The sequence below is a fragment of the Nicotiana tabacum genome, chromosome 18 (assembly GCF_000715075.1).
Source record: "Nicotiana tabacum cultivar K326 chromosome 18, ASM71507v2, whole genome shotgun sequence".
NCBI classification, from domain to species: Eukaryota; Viridiplantae; Streptophyta; class Magnoliopsida; order Solanales; family Solanaceae; genus Nicotiana; species Nicotiana tabacum.
In genome coordinates this window covers 88,878,252-88,893,953 of record NC_134097.1, presented here as the reverse complement: position 1 = coordinate 88,893,953, position 15,702 = coordinate 88,878,252, and the positions used below count along the sequence as shown (strand labels likewise).

At 34.3% G+C, this 15,702-nt stretch overlaps 1 protein-coding gene across 2 annotated transcripts; it reads left to right on the top strand.

Annotated features, from left to right (window-relative positions):
• The first annotated feature begins 3,874 nt into the window (after nucleotides 1-3,874).
• LOC107766068 (myb family transcription factor MOF1-like) lies at nucleotides 3,875-10,667 on the top strand. Of its 2 annotated transcripts, XM_016584779.2 has the most exons (6): nucleotides 3,875-4,268; nucleotides 4,396-4,472; nucleotides 4,567-4,603; nucleotides 4,857-5,028; nucleotides 5,921-6,219; nucleotides 10,261-10,667. In XM_016584779.2, exons 1-5 carry the CDS (start codon nucleotides 4,139-4,141, stop codon nucleotides 6,177-6,179), a joined length of 675 nt encoding a protein of 224 aa, XP_016440265.2. In that variant the 5' UTR covers nucleotides 3,875-4,138; the 3' UTR covers nucleotides 6,180-6,219; nucleotides 10,261-10,667. The 2 variants fall into 2 exon arrangements, with proteins under 2 accessions (XP_016440265.2, XP_075093132.1); XM_075237031.1 differs by lacking the exon at nucleotides 5,921-6,219 and having other exon boundaries at nucleotides 3,876-4,268; nucleotides 10,261-10,455.
• The last annotated feature ends 5,035 nt before the right edge of the window (nucleotides 10,668-15,702 follow it).

Here is a 15,702-nt window from a genome sequence, read left to right as displayed (position 1 = left end):
ACTATTTTGTTTGCTTTATCTGAAATCAAGATTTTAATCCAGCCATTTTGGTAATATGATATTCTTTCCAATTTCATTTTACGTGTTTGATTGGACATAACTTTTTTTCATTTAAACATCTCCTCTAAATCGTACCATGATACTTTTGTGGCTGTACAATTAATGTCAGTAGTGTAAAATGTGAACTTAAAGTTATCATTTTTAACTTTGTAAGCCCCTGTGTGATATCAAATTAAAAATAATGTACGTGCAAATTACTAAAAATTTATGTGTAATTATCTTATAAGTAAATCGAGTATATATATACTGCATATTTTGTACAAGTCAAGTATAAAAACCCGCTTGGCATAGTCTCTTATTGGGGACGAAACCTTACTTATGCGGCCTAGAACGTCAACTTTAACCTTGAATATGGTCAATAAGATAGAGTTGAGAGGAACTTTATTACCCTCTCTTGCTCTTCCTTCTCATAGTTGATCTCAATGGTCCATATTTTATGCACATGAGCTCTCTGCTTTTTGACCTATTTCCTTTGTTCACTTCTCTTTTTATCTTTCACTTGCAAAATTGACTTTTCTTTTTTACTTTTGGCAGTTGACAGGACAAAAGTCAACTTGACATGAAAGATTGGTTGAATTTTCTTTCCCAATAATAGCCGATTTTTTTTATTTTGTGTCTCATACAACTTACACTACTTGTATAAGAAATCTTTTTTGTCTCACAGTTTTGTGGACCCGGATTTTTGTGGATCCAGAAGTGTAAGATTGGAGTCCACAAATTTGTGAGACAAAAAGGAGCCTCTCACAATTAATGTCAATTGTGTGAGACACACAATAAAACTTCTCACGCTATAGTGGCAGTTATTCATTTCAAATCTTTCAAGTTTAACTAGAGTTCATTGTTTAAAGCCGAAAAAAAAAACACATCGAAAAAGCTTCAATATATAAAAGTATAAAAAACTAAACATAAAACAAGAAACACAGATATGCTTCGATTATTTTTCGTGTTGAGCTGTCCCACATCGGTGGGATTTGAAGTCTTTGGTCTTCTTATATGGTCTTGGGTAATCTTCACCTTGCAGGATAGCTTTTGAGGTTGAGTTAGGTTCAATGTCTATTTATTATTTCAAGAAAACATTACTTTTAAACTAGGGAAGACATTCAAACTCAATACATCTTAATTAACTTGTGATCATGAAAAAACAAGGAGATTAATATATTGTAAATAATAATGGATAAGATTAAGGTGACTATAGCCATGAAACGAAAATAGGATCCTCTGAAATTTTTACGCACATTAAGCATTACCAAGTATTATCATTTTATTAAAATGAGTCTAACTGAAGAATATATTGATTTTTTTAAGTCTAGCCAAATAAAGTTTGGTACGTTTCAACAGCGCGACTTGTGAAATTTCTTCCTAGTTTTGGTTTGAATAAATATTTTCATCTCTTCTGTCCAATAGTGGGTGAAACTTCACAGACTGGACATAATTAAAACCAAAATAGAGACTTTTTGATTTCTCTTGTACTTTTGGAGGATGCATTTTGACTAACTTTTCCATAGATACACTGTAGCCAACGTTTTTGGATACTCTGACCGAAGTGGGAAAGAACAAAAAGAACTTTCCTTTTCTGAATACATACACATCGAAGAAGAAAGAATAAAAGGTACTCTTTCGTCTCAACTTATTACATCTAGTATTTGTTCTATGCTACTACTATGTGTTTTCAAATTAATTGTTCACTTCTTTAATTAAGATTCAGTTTGACTAAATAAATAAAGAGATTACAAACGCTCCCGTTCTTAAAAGATTATACATTTTATATGAATTTATTGTTTTTATATACCAATAATATAAAAATATTTACACTATCAGGTTATTAGAATGTTGGTGGATATTAGTGGGCGTTTCGACATAAGAATTGTAAAATTCCAAAAAAAAGTAAAAGAAAATTCAAGTGAAAATGATATTTGAAAATTAGAGTTGTGTTTGGACATGAATATAATTTTAGGTTGTTTTTGAATTTTTGTGAGTAATCCGAGTGAAAATTTTGAAAAACAGCCTTTTGAAGTTTTTCAAATTTTTGAAAAATTTCAAAATTCTTCTTCAAGTGAAAAATTGAAAATTTTATGGCCAAACACTAATTATGAAAAAAAGTGAAAAAATTCTTATGTCCAAATGGGCTCTTAGGGTGTTTTTGGTATGAAGGAAAATATTTTCCGGAAAATATTTTCCAATTTTTCCATGTTTGGTTGACTTAAATGTTTTGGAAAACATTTTCCTTATGAATTCATTTTCTTCCAATTGGAGGCAAATATTTTCTTTATCAAGAGAAGAGAAAACGTTTTCCAAAACTCCTTCTCAACCTTCCTACTGTATTCCTCACCCTCACCAACCCACCCTACACCCCACATTCACCCCACCCAACCCCACCCCACCCCTCTCCAAAAAGGCTTTTTTTTAAATTTTAGTTTCTTTTCCCGTCACCACCCACCCTGCTACCCCTGCAAAAAAAATATTTTTTTAGTATTTTTTTTTGTAATTTCAAATTTCTATTTTTTCGTTTTTCTGCACCACCCATCCCCACCCCACCCACTGCCCCCACCCCCAAAAGTTTTTTGTTACTTTTTTTTTTGTAATTTTTAAATTTCTGTTTTTTCGTTTTTCTGCACCACCCACCCCAACCCCCTCACCCCAACCCGCACAATTTTTATTTATTTTTTTTACTTTTTTTTGTAATTTAAATGCACAGCAACCCCCCCCCCCCCCCCCGATTTTTTTATATATATATTTTCAATTTTAATTTTTTGATCTTTCGGTTTACAGGTTCGAAAATTTTACAAGTTCCAAATTTATGAGTTCGAAGGTTGTTGGTTCGAAAGTTTATGGCTTCATGTTTATTGTATCTAAATTATTTATGAATACTCTTGAGAAGTTATTTGCCTTAATTGCGTACCAAACACTGAAAAATGAATAAGATTACTACTTGTTTTCCTAGAAAATATTTTCCACGGTAAACATTTTCCGTTATACCAAACACACCCTTAGTTAACTCAAACGGAAAATACACATACATTATGAGTAATTTTACACTCTCTTCCCCTACCTCCCCGACACTTCAAAAATCAATACTTTTTCTTTTTACTTTTCTACAATTAATTGTTTATTTTGCAGTGCTTCTTCTATATTTTGATTATCTTATGTTTTGCTATGCTCATTCAAGTTTTTTGTTGTTTTGACTTGTAACGTATACATTTATTGATTAATTCAAATAGCTTTTATAACCACACTTCCAAAAGATATTATTTCCTCCATTTCATTTTATAAACTTCATTTGTCCTAATTTATGTCACATATTTTCCATTTTAGTTTCACTTCTTCTTTAAAAATAATTTTATTTTAAATTTCGCATTTACCATCAATGGGATGATATATAGTATTTGTAACTTGTTTTAGACCATAAATTTCAATTTTTTTTCTTTTTTTCCTTAAATTATATTTCCAATCAAATACCGTCATATAAAATTAAGATGATGGAATAATGATGTTTGACAAATACAAAATTTAAATAAAAAGAAAGACTTTTAACACGCACAAAATTTAAAAATACTCTTAATATTTGTGGTCTTGATCGTGTTAGGTCATCATAATATTGCCATATAAATCGGTGTTCGTGGGGTTAGTGATGATGAGTAAAATTGGCATATTAAGATTTTAGAGAGAGAAACAGTAAGATTTTAGGGAAGGAAAGTCGAAGCAGCGCTTGGCCCAGCAGTTGGTAGTATTTGTATGGTGTAATCATTTCAAGATAGAGAGAGAGAGAGAGAGATGGACCATACAAAGATATATCACTTAAAAACGTAGTCGCGATTGCAGAATCAGAGAGGAGAGACTGAATTTACAGAGGAATTTACCCTTTTTCTCTTCTCGTGATATCTCTGCCTCTACGATCATCATTATACCTACGTTCGTTTCTTTAGACCTAGACACTGCCAACTAAAAAACAGCTCTTTCTCTTTGCTTAAAGTTTTACAATTGAACTGTACTGTACTGTACTGTACGGATAGAGGAGCTAGTCTTATACATACAGAGGTGTTGGAAGTATAAGAAAGAATTAGTTATAGGAAAATATGTAATGGGAAACTGCGAAAGGAATAATGGTGGAGTGAGGCAATATACAAGATCAAAAGTTCCTCGTTTGAGATGGACACCTCATCTTCATCAATGTTTTCTTCTTGCTATTCAAAAACTTGGAGGCCATGACAGTAAGATCCTTCTTCTTCTTCTTCTTCTTCATCACTACTAGTATTTCTCACGAAAATTTCGACCAATATCCACGTAAAATTCGCAGATTTCTAGCAGTAATGTTTTTTTGATCTGTCTAATGTGTAGAAGCTACACCAAAGCTTGTTCTTCAGATGATGGATGTGAGAGGACTTACAATATCACATGTCAAAAGTCATCTCCAGGTATAAATATATACTCCATGTGTTTAGTATTTATTCCATTCCTTTTTCCCCTTCTGTTTTCTAACTTGTTATTCATATATTTGTTGTCGAACAGATGTACAGAAGCATGAAGAATGATGTTAACTGGCAAGGTATTCTTTTTTCAGGACTTGTCTAATTATTATCCTATACTATGTGTTTGTGGAGGAAAACAATTATTCCAGACTTGATGGTTCCACATGCATACATATCTTTGGAAATCATCTTATTCCACCTCATTGTTACAATATTTTATTTGTTTCCTTCTTTTTACGATTAAAATCCATAAGCACTAAAATGAAGATACAATATAGATGCCTTAAAATCTTCTAAATTTGCCATTTTTGTTGGTCGACTCTCAAGCAGGAGAAAGAAGCAAAAGTCAACCAGGAAAATTACAGTCCCTAGAAGATGGTCATTCTCATCTTCAACAAAAAGAAGTATGTGTTGAAGAAGAAAAAGTTTTGAGATACCATTCATGTTGTAGCCCCACCATTGAAACATTAGAATCTCCATTCATGTTACTGCCCCCTAAAAGGTGAGTTTAATTTGTACGCTTTATGCCTTCACTTTCCGAGTCTAAAAAATGAATCCTATCTAGCAAGTAACCAAAAAAAGGATTTGCATTTTATTATACATAGAAAGGGCGTTTTCTTTTCCTCTTTAAGAGCCGTTAAATTTTGAGATTAAATTTGTTCAATATTTTGATCAGGATAAAATTTATGGCAAAATCATGGAATTATTTATCCCATATTGAAGGCAGATTCTATCATATGATTATAATCCTGAGATAACCTGGTTTTTAACCAAATGACCCCTTAAAGTTTAAGTTCTATTTACCTAATTAATTAGATTACTTAATAAGGTAACTACAATAAAATTTTCATAATTAAAAACTCAATAATAGATCACGGATTCGAGCCGTTAAAATAGTCACTAATACTTGCATTAGGGTAAACTGTCTATATCACATTCCTTAGGGTCCGACCGATCCCATATCTTGCGTGAATACCGGATCTTGATCCTTATGCACTAAACTACATTTTTTAAAGAAAAAACAACAACAACAACAACAACAACAACAATAATAATAATAATAATAATAATAATAATAATAATAATAATAATAATAATAATAATAATAATAATAATAATAATAATAATAATAATAATAATACTAGTAATGGCAATGATAATAATCTATATACTATATTAAAAGTACGAAACCTTTAGCGAAATATCGTTCACTTTTTTACTTTTTAAAAATAGATCTGCGTACATTCTACCTCCCCAGACCCCACTGATGAGATTTTACTGTGTTGTTGTTGTTGTGGTGGTGTACATATATATATATATATATCTATAATATGGATCTTCTTTATATATGGATCGAGTCAATTTGTTTGATGGAGCTACGATATTCGTCTCAGAGCTCGAATGGAGACCACAAGTTGTAAGCCAGAGAGTCTGCAAAACTGCAGGGAGAGAATACGTGAAGCAGTAGCCAATTATTCGTATAGTGGTGATGATTACATGCAGACTATTAATTATACTGAGAAAAGTGGGGTAAATAATGTTATTAAGAAAGGAATTACTGGTTTCAGATGGCAACAGATTTGTGATACACAAAGAGAAGCAGTAGTTCCCGTGTCACTCCATGTTTTTCAGAGTTCTAATTCAGACTTCTAATCTTCTTACCAATGCTGTTCAAGAATCTAAACATTTAAAGGTACATCACCCTCCGCTCTCTCCCCCATTTTAACTCCCCTTCAGCCTATGTTTCTTGCCTTATGTTTTAGCTTATTAATCTTATTTATTCTACTATATGAAGTTTTATAGTGTTGAAATTAGTGCGACCATCTCATCTGAAAATTTTAGTTATTAGAGGGAGTACACTTTTATATGTTTTATTATAGGTAAATAGTTAAGTTACCCTGGACTATGAACCAAATTCTTGTTATACACTTTTTTACTACAAAAATCATTTTACACACTCAACCTTTCTAGAGCGTGTCTAATATACATATTTTTTGCTACGTGGCTTGCGCTGTCTTTCTACTAAAGTCATCAATGAATAACATAAAGTATTTACTTTTACCAAAGAAAGGTAGATTGATTGGTCCACACACATCAGTGTTCACACAATTGATTGGGATGACTGATTGATGGTATCCCATGCACCATGTTCTTTTCTCCCATTATTTTGAGCGCTTCAAAATTCAAGTGCCCAAATCGCATGTGCCAACACCATGATTCATCTTGCACATTAGCATTCAAACACTTTGCATCAATTGTTTTAAGATTCAGAGAAAATAATCTATTTTTGCCATATACACTTTAGCAATTAGAATTCCACTTGAATCTCTAAGCCAAATATGCCTATTTTTCATGTGGATATCATATTCCTTTTCAAGAAGTTGGCCCAGATTCAAAATATTACTTTTTTATTTTGGCACATAATAAACATCTTGAATTAGTTTGTGGCAACCATCTTTACAGGAGATCAGAATCGTACTAATCCCTACGATTTGAATCTTTGAGGTATCTCCAAAGGACACATTACCTCTTACTATTTTATTGATCTCCACAAACTTTTCTTTGCATCCACACATATGATTGCTTGCTCCATTGTCCAAATACCACGAGCTGAAATTATCCATGTCTTCTTCCTTGAGTGTCATCAACAATGTTGACTCAACTTCTTTTTTCTTGTTGTCAACAAGGTTAGCTTTTTCTTCAACATTTCTATGACATTCCCAAGAGTAATGGCCAAATTTATGACAAGTATAGCACTCAATTTTTAATTTGTTATACCTTTGTCCATTATTTTCTTGATAGTAGCCACGTCTTCTTCCGCCTCTATGTCCACGACCACGACCTCTGAATGTTTGGTGGATTTTAACTTTATTGTTAAAGTTGTTACCATTACTTTTTCCTCGTCCATGACCGCCACGGCCTCTTCCCCGTCCATTCCCTCGATAGCTCTTTTCACCTCCATAATCCTTGAAGGATGCCTGAGTTTTAAGAAGTTGCTCCAATGGCACTTCTTGTCTCCTCTTGATCTTTTCGTCATGGGCTTGTAAAGAACCCTCCAATTGCTCCACCATCATTGAGTCTAAATCTTTAGACTCTTCAATAGCACACACCACAAAATCGAATTTAGGTGTTAAAGTGCAAAGGATCTTTTCTACCACACGGACATCTTCTCTATCCTCTCTGTATCTTCTCAACTGATTTATAACAACCTTCACTTTTGAACAATAATCCGAAATGCATTCGGATTCTATCATTTTTAAAACTTCAAAATCAGCCCTTAGAGTTTGAAGTTTTACATTCCTCACCTTGTCAATTTTTTGAAGAGAATTTTGTAAAATCTCCCAAGCTTCCTTTGAGGTGGTAACATCTGCCACCTTCTCAAACATGGCATCATCCAAACATTGGTGGATGAGCGTGAGGGCTTATTGATCCTTCTTCCTTGTCTTTGCCAAGATATCTTTTTCATTTTGACGCAGAGCTTCCTCATTATCGGGTTTTGCGTACCCTCTATCTATGATTTCCCACACATCCTGGGAGCCAAGAATGACTTTCATACATAGACACTATTTCTCATAATTATCTTTTGTGAGACGGGGGTACTGAAAAATAGCGGACCATTATTCGCCATGGCTCTGATACCACGTTGTTGGGAAAAATAATAGTCCCGTCCAGGAACAATATCCACGATAAATCACAATAACACAAGAGAGTAACAAAAACACCAAATTTTTTAACGGGGTAAAATATAATACCCGAGCGAAGCAATATTACTACTATAATGTTACAACTTAGTAGTGCCAAAAGACTACTACAACTTCGAAAGAAATAACACTCTTTATTTTAAACACCTCAGTATAATATTACTCACACTCACTATTTATCTCGTTACAATTCATGGATTAATCTCTCTAACTTCAGTTGCTTTTCTCTTGTTTTAGTGTGCATAAACTGAATGAGCGAGGCTCCTATTTATAGTGAAACTTGCCAAGCTCTAAACCAATCAGATTGCTTTAGTTTGTTGCAATTTGATATGCAAGTTGTCATTGCTGCAAACAAGAATCGTCAACTTGCAACATCCATTAGAAATTACATTGTTGCCGCCGCCCACAATTGCTACTTCTTTCATCCAATTACATTATTTATCTTTTTCTATTTCTTTTTGTTTATTTTATTTAGGGACCCACATTAACAAAAAGATAAATATTTTGTCTAAATTCATATTTTAATAACACGTGTCAAAATAGAATTTTCTTTATTTTCCATTTTTATCAAATGAAAAAAGCTACCAAACTTGAGTGTAAGTCGGTGATTATGCGAGTATACCGGGACAAATAAGATTAGGAATGAAGTTATTATGGAAAAAGTGAGAATGACCTTCGTGTAGGACAAGATAGAAATAAAGTTTGTGTACACACTATCCTCCTCATATCCCATTTTTGTGGGATTACATCGGGCTCGTTGTTGCTGTGGTTGCTGTAAGTTGGTGATTATAAGGTCTACTTTCAAGTTTCAAGTGTCAACTGTAGTCATGCAACGTATACTTCCTTTTATTCTCTTTCTATTTATTTGCCTGTGAATACTTGGGTGAGCATTGACTGATACTACTACATAGAGAGGTCTTGATTCTTGGTCTTGGGGTACAACTGGCGAGCCGTAACAGTCTTATTTCTCAGGTATTATGTACAATAAAAAGAAAGCATATACCCTTATAATTCTATGAGTATTCTGACAGAAGTTATATTTGCCTTATCTTCTCGTGGTCAATACACCTACTGCTTTCTTTTCTACAGCGATTCTTGCCTTTGGTCTTTGCTTTTTCTGTTGAAGTGTGTGTCGATATCATATTTATAATGTGTTTGGCCAGTTTTCGACAAAGATGTTGAACAGGAATTCAATACTGCAGTATAGTCTTTTTACCTAAACTTGTATATTTTATATATAGCAAAAACTATGCTGTAAATTTGATCATGTTTTGGGTAAAGAAAATTCGTGATGGTTGGACTTGAAATTCTCTTGACTGAAATCCCAAATGGATACTAATGCATTCTGGAGCAGTGAAGTGGAAATGAATATGGAAATAGCAACAGCAGACTTTATAACAGTGGGCCACCTTATTTAAGAAGTAATGAGTGAAACCTATATGGTACTACTGTCTTTAGCAAAAAAAAAAAAATATGGTACTACTGTACTTTTCTGCAAGGTTACATATCAAAATGCAGATATTTTTGCCATTTAATGATACATAACCTAATTTTAGTAGAAACCTTTTGACTGTTAATTAATTACGATATGCTATCATATAATCATAAGCCACACGCATACAAAATTTCTTTGGTGCCCCTTCTAACTCCATGAGCTAATAATACTGTATACGGGCATGAGAAAAATCTTTCAGCTTATTTTACATTTCATTCTCATTTCATCATGAGATCTACTCATTTTAAGGGATTAATATTTTGAATTCAAAAGGTTACATATTTAATGAATTGCATTTTGAATATGTTGAACTCTTGATAAGCTAAAATATTTCCTACAGAAAGTGTGGAAGAAAAAAATAAGAAAAGAAAAGCCTAATCTTTAAATGTAGAAAACTAAAACCTCATAGTATAATTTTCTGTATGCTCCGTGTAATTTTCCGACGAAGGGTGTTCAACTGAACATCATTCACTCTATGTGGCTACGCCATTCTAACGTCTGCATTTTTCATAAATTGATGGATAATTTTGTTACTCAGTTGTCCATGCAAGAGGATGAGAACTGGAAATCATCAAAGAAGCGTAAATTTGATCAAAGCTTGAGGAAGATAAAGAATGGAGAAGAAGAAGAAGAAGAAGATAGTTGTAGATTGTCATTATCTCTCTCACTGCACCATCCTTGTGGTCAAAGAAGCAGTACTTCAGCTTCTACAAATGAGGCAATCTCTTCATACTCAGACTGTAACTACTGGAATTCTTTCTCAGAAAAGCATAGTCTCAATCTTGACCTATCTATTGCCTTGTCGTGAGTGAGAGACTTACATGCAGAATCCCCTTTGTTGAATATTAAAGTATTAACGCTTAGTTACATTTTTCTTATTGTCGTTTAAAGTGTTATCATTAATCTCTTAACTTGCATACAAAATTAGATCTCTTAACTTGCAAATTCGACCCTTTTTCATATTTTAGGTTCTTAATTATGCTTACTTTACTAGATTTATCTCTTCTTTGTTTGCTCTCCGCAAAATTTTCAGACTTGTAGGCTTCTATGAATAAGTTACAACGTACTCCCTCTCTTTCACAAAGATTGTCCTTGGCACAAGCTTTACTAAAGAAGAGAAAACTTTTGAATATGTGGTGCCGTAACATTTGTGTGGCTGTAAAACTTTTGAAACTTATGGTCTAAAACCAGTTACCATAATATTTGTATAGCTATAAATGCTTCATATTAAAAAAATATTGAAAATGTGTCAATCTTTTTGGAACAGACTAATAAGGAAATAATGCACATCTTTTAAAAAGAGAGGGAGTACATATTTTCAATGCGTAAAATGATACTTCCAATTATTTATTACTCGAGAGTAAACTTCTCCGACTGTTAGTTATAAAATTTTATACGAAACAAAACTTCTGATTTTTTAAATCAGAATGAAATCACTTCATGATATTATATAGATGTATTGATATTAGTAGAAACATTTACACAAGTATTCGAATGAAAGTGTATATATTTGGCAGTCAAATAGAAGAATGAAGCGAATACTTATTTAATACTCCCTCCGGTCTACAATAAGTGATTTTTTGGTTTTTTTTGTGGTCCAAAATAAATGACTTTTTCAGATTTCAAGAATGAATTAATTATTTTTTTCTTACATTGCCCATGAAGTAAAATAATGTTGGAGTATGTGTTAGGAGTGTTTATGTGAGATAGTAAAGGTTAATATGGTCAATTTCATTGCTAATTAATGTTAAAAGGTGAATTTCTTAATCTGCATGAAAACAACCAAAAAATCACTTATTTTGGACCGGAGGAAGTAATACTATGTAGGAGTAATTAGTATAGCATTTATAGATTGATATTGCTTTATACTTACTCCCGCTGTCCCAAAATGCTCGACACTTTTAGCTTAGGAGTTAGGATTCAAATTTAGGTGAACTTCTTCTAACACGTCATCTTTAATACGAGAAAATCACAACCTATATAATAAATTTCTTGTAGTTCGTGAATATTTCAGCTTTATTAATAATTTTTTGTTTGTTAAATTAGCCTTCACTAAGGGCAACAAGAAGATTGATTTGAGGCAAAGGGAGTATTAGTAGTTTATCAGTATTGGTGTGACATTCTTTGATCTTAGTTCATATTTTAGTAAAGAATCAAGTTATTTTTTATCACTTCAAATTTCCGTAATAATTGAGCAGGATGATTTAATTTGAAGCTCGAGTAGTATTTTGACAAAGGGGACTTATTTTGAAATACTTGGACATGGCCAAAAGGAGCAAGTACCATAGGAAAGGAAGAAAACAGATGCACAAACAAGTTTGGATATTAATCAAAGGAAAAGAAAACGTTACCTCGAGAATATAAAAGCTCTAATTAAAGTCTTTTAGGTAGATTTGCCCTCAGATAGTTGCAGTTAGTCAAAACCAAAGATATATTAAATTTCACATGAAACATCATTTCCAAATTATTGCAGAATTCAGGCCCTACATCAATTATTAGAATCTGGTGTTCTTGGGTATCCAATGGACTTCTTTTCAAATTTCAACAATTTGGTGAACCATATTTGGTCCATAGAATTCCCACAAGGTAGCAGTACTATCCTACCACACTCGAAAGGATTAACTTTATTGAATAATCAATAAAGTACTCAAAGGGATGTGAAGTTACCTACACTTTGACCGAGTTAGACTTTTATCCTCGTAGAAAACACCTTTCTTTATGGAATAATTACCCTTTATAAACTTCTTTTTTCCAACCCTTTATACACTTCACATAAGCAAAAAATGTAAACTAGTTTGGTATGTCTTACACAAAAAGGGTAGCTCCGATGCAAATCAGTAATTTCTACGTGTGCTAGCTTTCATCTACACTTGTACTCTTAAACAGAATGCGTTCTTTAGTTTAACCAATTAATTGCTAATATTGAATAGAATTCCAATTTTATTGCTTTTAAGTCAATACCAAAATTTGGATTAAACCCTAAATTCTACAAGTGTTGTCTCACATCAAGGTTGCGAGTCAGCAAATTTCAATTAATTGTTTTAGTCCAATTACACATATTTAACTTAATTCAGCCGGCCGTCAGGCCATGTTTTTGCTCCACTGGCCGTCAGACCATTTAATATTGCCAAAATACGAGTCTAATTCATTGGTTTTAAGTCTAAGTTCTATTTGGATATATGGAACACAACTTACTTTCCAAGGAACTGCAGTTAACTATCTGCTCAGATATTGTTTTACCTCCGTATCTTGTATGAAAATTAAACTTCTCTCCTTGAGGACTCAACGAAGAACAGAGGAAAACAGAACATAGATAGCCCATTAAATTTGGCAGTAAATTTCACGTAGACACATCAACTAAGATTTGTACCTATTGAACACTTTAACTTTAATAAAAGTGTGCCTGATGTTTAAAGGTCAATACCACACAAGAGGAGGATGATTTGTGTGGTACCCAATTTTCGCTTGACTGAACTATAGAAGAACCATGTTCTTCTAGGTGTTCTAACTACTACTGTTTGCAGAATAATAAATACAGAAAATAAAGAACACAACGATTTTTATGTGGAAAACACCTGACTCAAAAGGTGAAAAAACCACGACCTACTACTCAATAGGATTTTCCCAAACTTCTACTAAAATCACTGAGCCCAAACAACAATTACAAAAACTCTTTGTAAACCTAAGGATTAACTCTAATCCCGTTGTGGCACACAACCTCAACTGTTGCGACAAATTCAAGTTAACTATAACTTGAACACTCTAGGTACCTAATACAATTGCTTCTAATACAACTTCAGCATATTATGAAGAATTCCATCATTCTTCTCCTTTTCTTTGGTAAGCTCAGTTCTGAGAGCATCCCTCTCAGATTCCACCTTTGCCACATGAGCCTTGAGCCTAGCTATCTCAGCATCCTTGGCTTCACATTCCTGGACCAGAGCCCTGACTTTGCTGTTGATAGGAGTCTTCTTAGATGAACCAGGTTCATTTGGGATGACACTGACTAAATAGTCACAAGCAATCAGAGTGTTGATGCTAAAATGTTCCTTACTTGAGGCTATTTCCCATTTCTTCAGAGTCACATTGAACCTATCCAGAACTGTGGTCAGAATAAAGCCATAGGGAGTAGCATGAGCCTTGGAGCCATTAATGATGCTGTTTAGCAGCTTGATAATAAAGGCAGGCCAATTGATTTGCCTTCCACTTTCCAGGCACTCCATAAGAACCAGGTCCATGTAATTGGTAATGTGCCTTCTCTCTTGCCTTGACAATAAGCATTTGTTGACAAATTCAAACAAGACATTGTGCTGAGGCCTCATTTCACTTTTCTGAACAGCCCTGGCTTCATTCACATTCTCTACATCACAAAACCTCCTGGTAATCTCAAGGGCAGTAGGGAGGGAGTCCAGACAAGGCCACTTTTGCCTTGTATAATCATCAAACCCTTCAGAGAGTATATCAAGGATTTTTCCAAGTTTTTCTGCATCAAAGCACACTTGGACCCCTTTCACCAAACTGCTAACCTTGCCATCCTGAACCTCTACATTTTCCATGAACTCAAATATCTCATTCCTGGCTAGCCTACTATCCATCTGAAGGACCAAGTCCTTCCACCCCTGAGCAACTAAGACATCTACCAGTCTCATCTTTCCTGGCTCTACCAAGTGTTTCAGCAGTCTACCCTTCAAAATTTTTCTTTTGCCAAACATGGTAAGCTTGTCCTTTTCACCATCAGAATCTTCTACTTCTTCTCCACTCTATTCCTCATCTTAAAATTTTTTCACTTGTTTTCCTTTCACAACAGACCTTGTCCTCTTGGCTAGTGAAGGTACATCAGCCTCAGACACAAAGGAAGGCTTCTTGGAAGAAGTCTTGGGCTTTTTGGGCTTGGGGGTCTGAACCTCCATTGGTTGAACTTCCTTCTGATGGACCTGTTCCATCTCCTCAACCTCCACTTCCTCTGAGGACTCTGTAACCTTCCCCTTTCCTTTAGCTAGCCTTTTTTTCTTACTCTCATCTAGTGATTTCTGGAGATCACTCTCACTCTGCCTCACCCTGCTTCTTGTAGCTCCACCCTTTGGTAATGGAAATTTTGTGGTTGATGGGGGTGAAACCTTTCTTTTCTTGGCAGGCTTAGGAATACTGGTGGGCTTTTGTGGTGTGACTTCTGTGTTTCTTTGGGTCATAGCTTGCCCCAACCTTTTTCAGCAGGTCTGCTAGGGTCTCTTAAGCAGATGAACCAGGTTCATCTCTTTGTGTGCTCAGATTAACCAACCCCTCAGCAGCTTCCCCAAAACCACTTCCCCCTGACTTCTTGCCACTCTCTTCTACCCTTTCTTGTGCAACCCAACATATAGCAGGCACTACTCCTTTCCCATTTCCCCCTCTCTCTTTTTCTTTTTCAGAATTCTTTTTACCTCCACTCCTTCGTGACCCTGGCAATTCTAAATTCTTAACAGATCCAACAAGAACAAACCTAGTTTCTAGATTTTCAGACAGAAGAAATTACCTTAGAAGGAGATTCTTGAGTCTTTTCAGAATTAGAAGACCTAGGTCCTTCCCCCTTAGTAGCGGATTGATATGATTCAGAATCAGAGTTGGAGTCGGAGTTTTGAGCCTGGCTTGCCTTCAACTTCTCATTTAATTTCTTCCTTAGAGCCCCAGACGCTACTGTGTTTCGAGTAAGCATTTTTAACCTTCTCAGTCTGGGTTTTGGAGATGAACTGGGTGGAGGAGGTGTGGATGAATTTGAGGGAGTGGGTGGTGGAGGAGTTCCAGGATTGTCTTGTGGGTTGGTCATGATCGTTGGTTTCTTGAGAGAATTTGTGAATTAGAATTTTGGAGAAGAGGGCAAGTGAAAGTGAAGAAGAATTTTTGACGGTTTAGAATTATGGAGAAGGCAGAAGAAATGATGTGTATTTAAAGAGAAGTACACATTTAATAGGTAACGACAGCTTTTAGCAGTGGTCAATTAGAG

Bases quoted from the DNA above. Each gene is read 5' to 3' on its own strand.
- LOC107766068 (XM_016584779.2), top strand. From the start codon at position 4,139: ATGGGAAACTGCGAAAGGAATAATGGTGGAGTGAGGCAATATACAAGA. The intron at 4,473-4,566 runs GTATAAATATAT...GTTGTCGAACAG, and splicing joins ATGTCAAAAGTCATCTCCAG to ATGTACAGAAGCATGAAGAA. The intron at 4,604-4,856 runs GTATTCTTTTTT...ACTCTCAAGCAG, and splicing joins GAATGATGTTAACTGGCAAG to GAGAAAGAAGCAAAAGTCAA.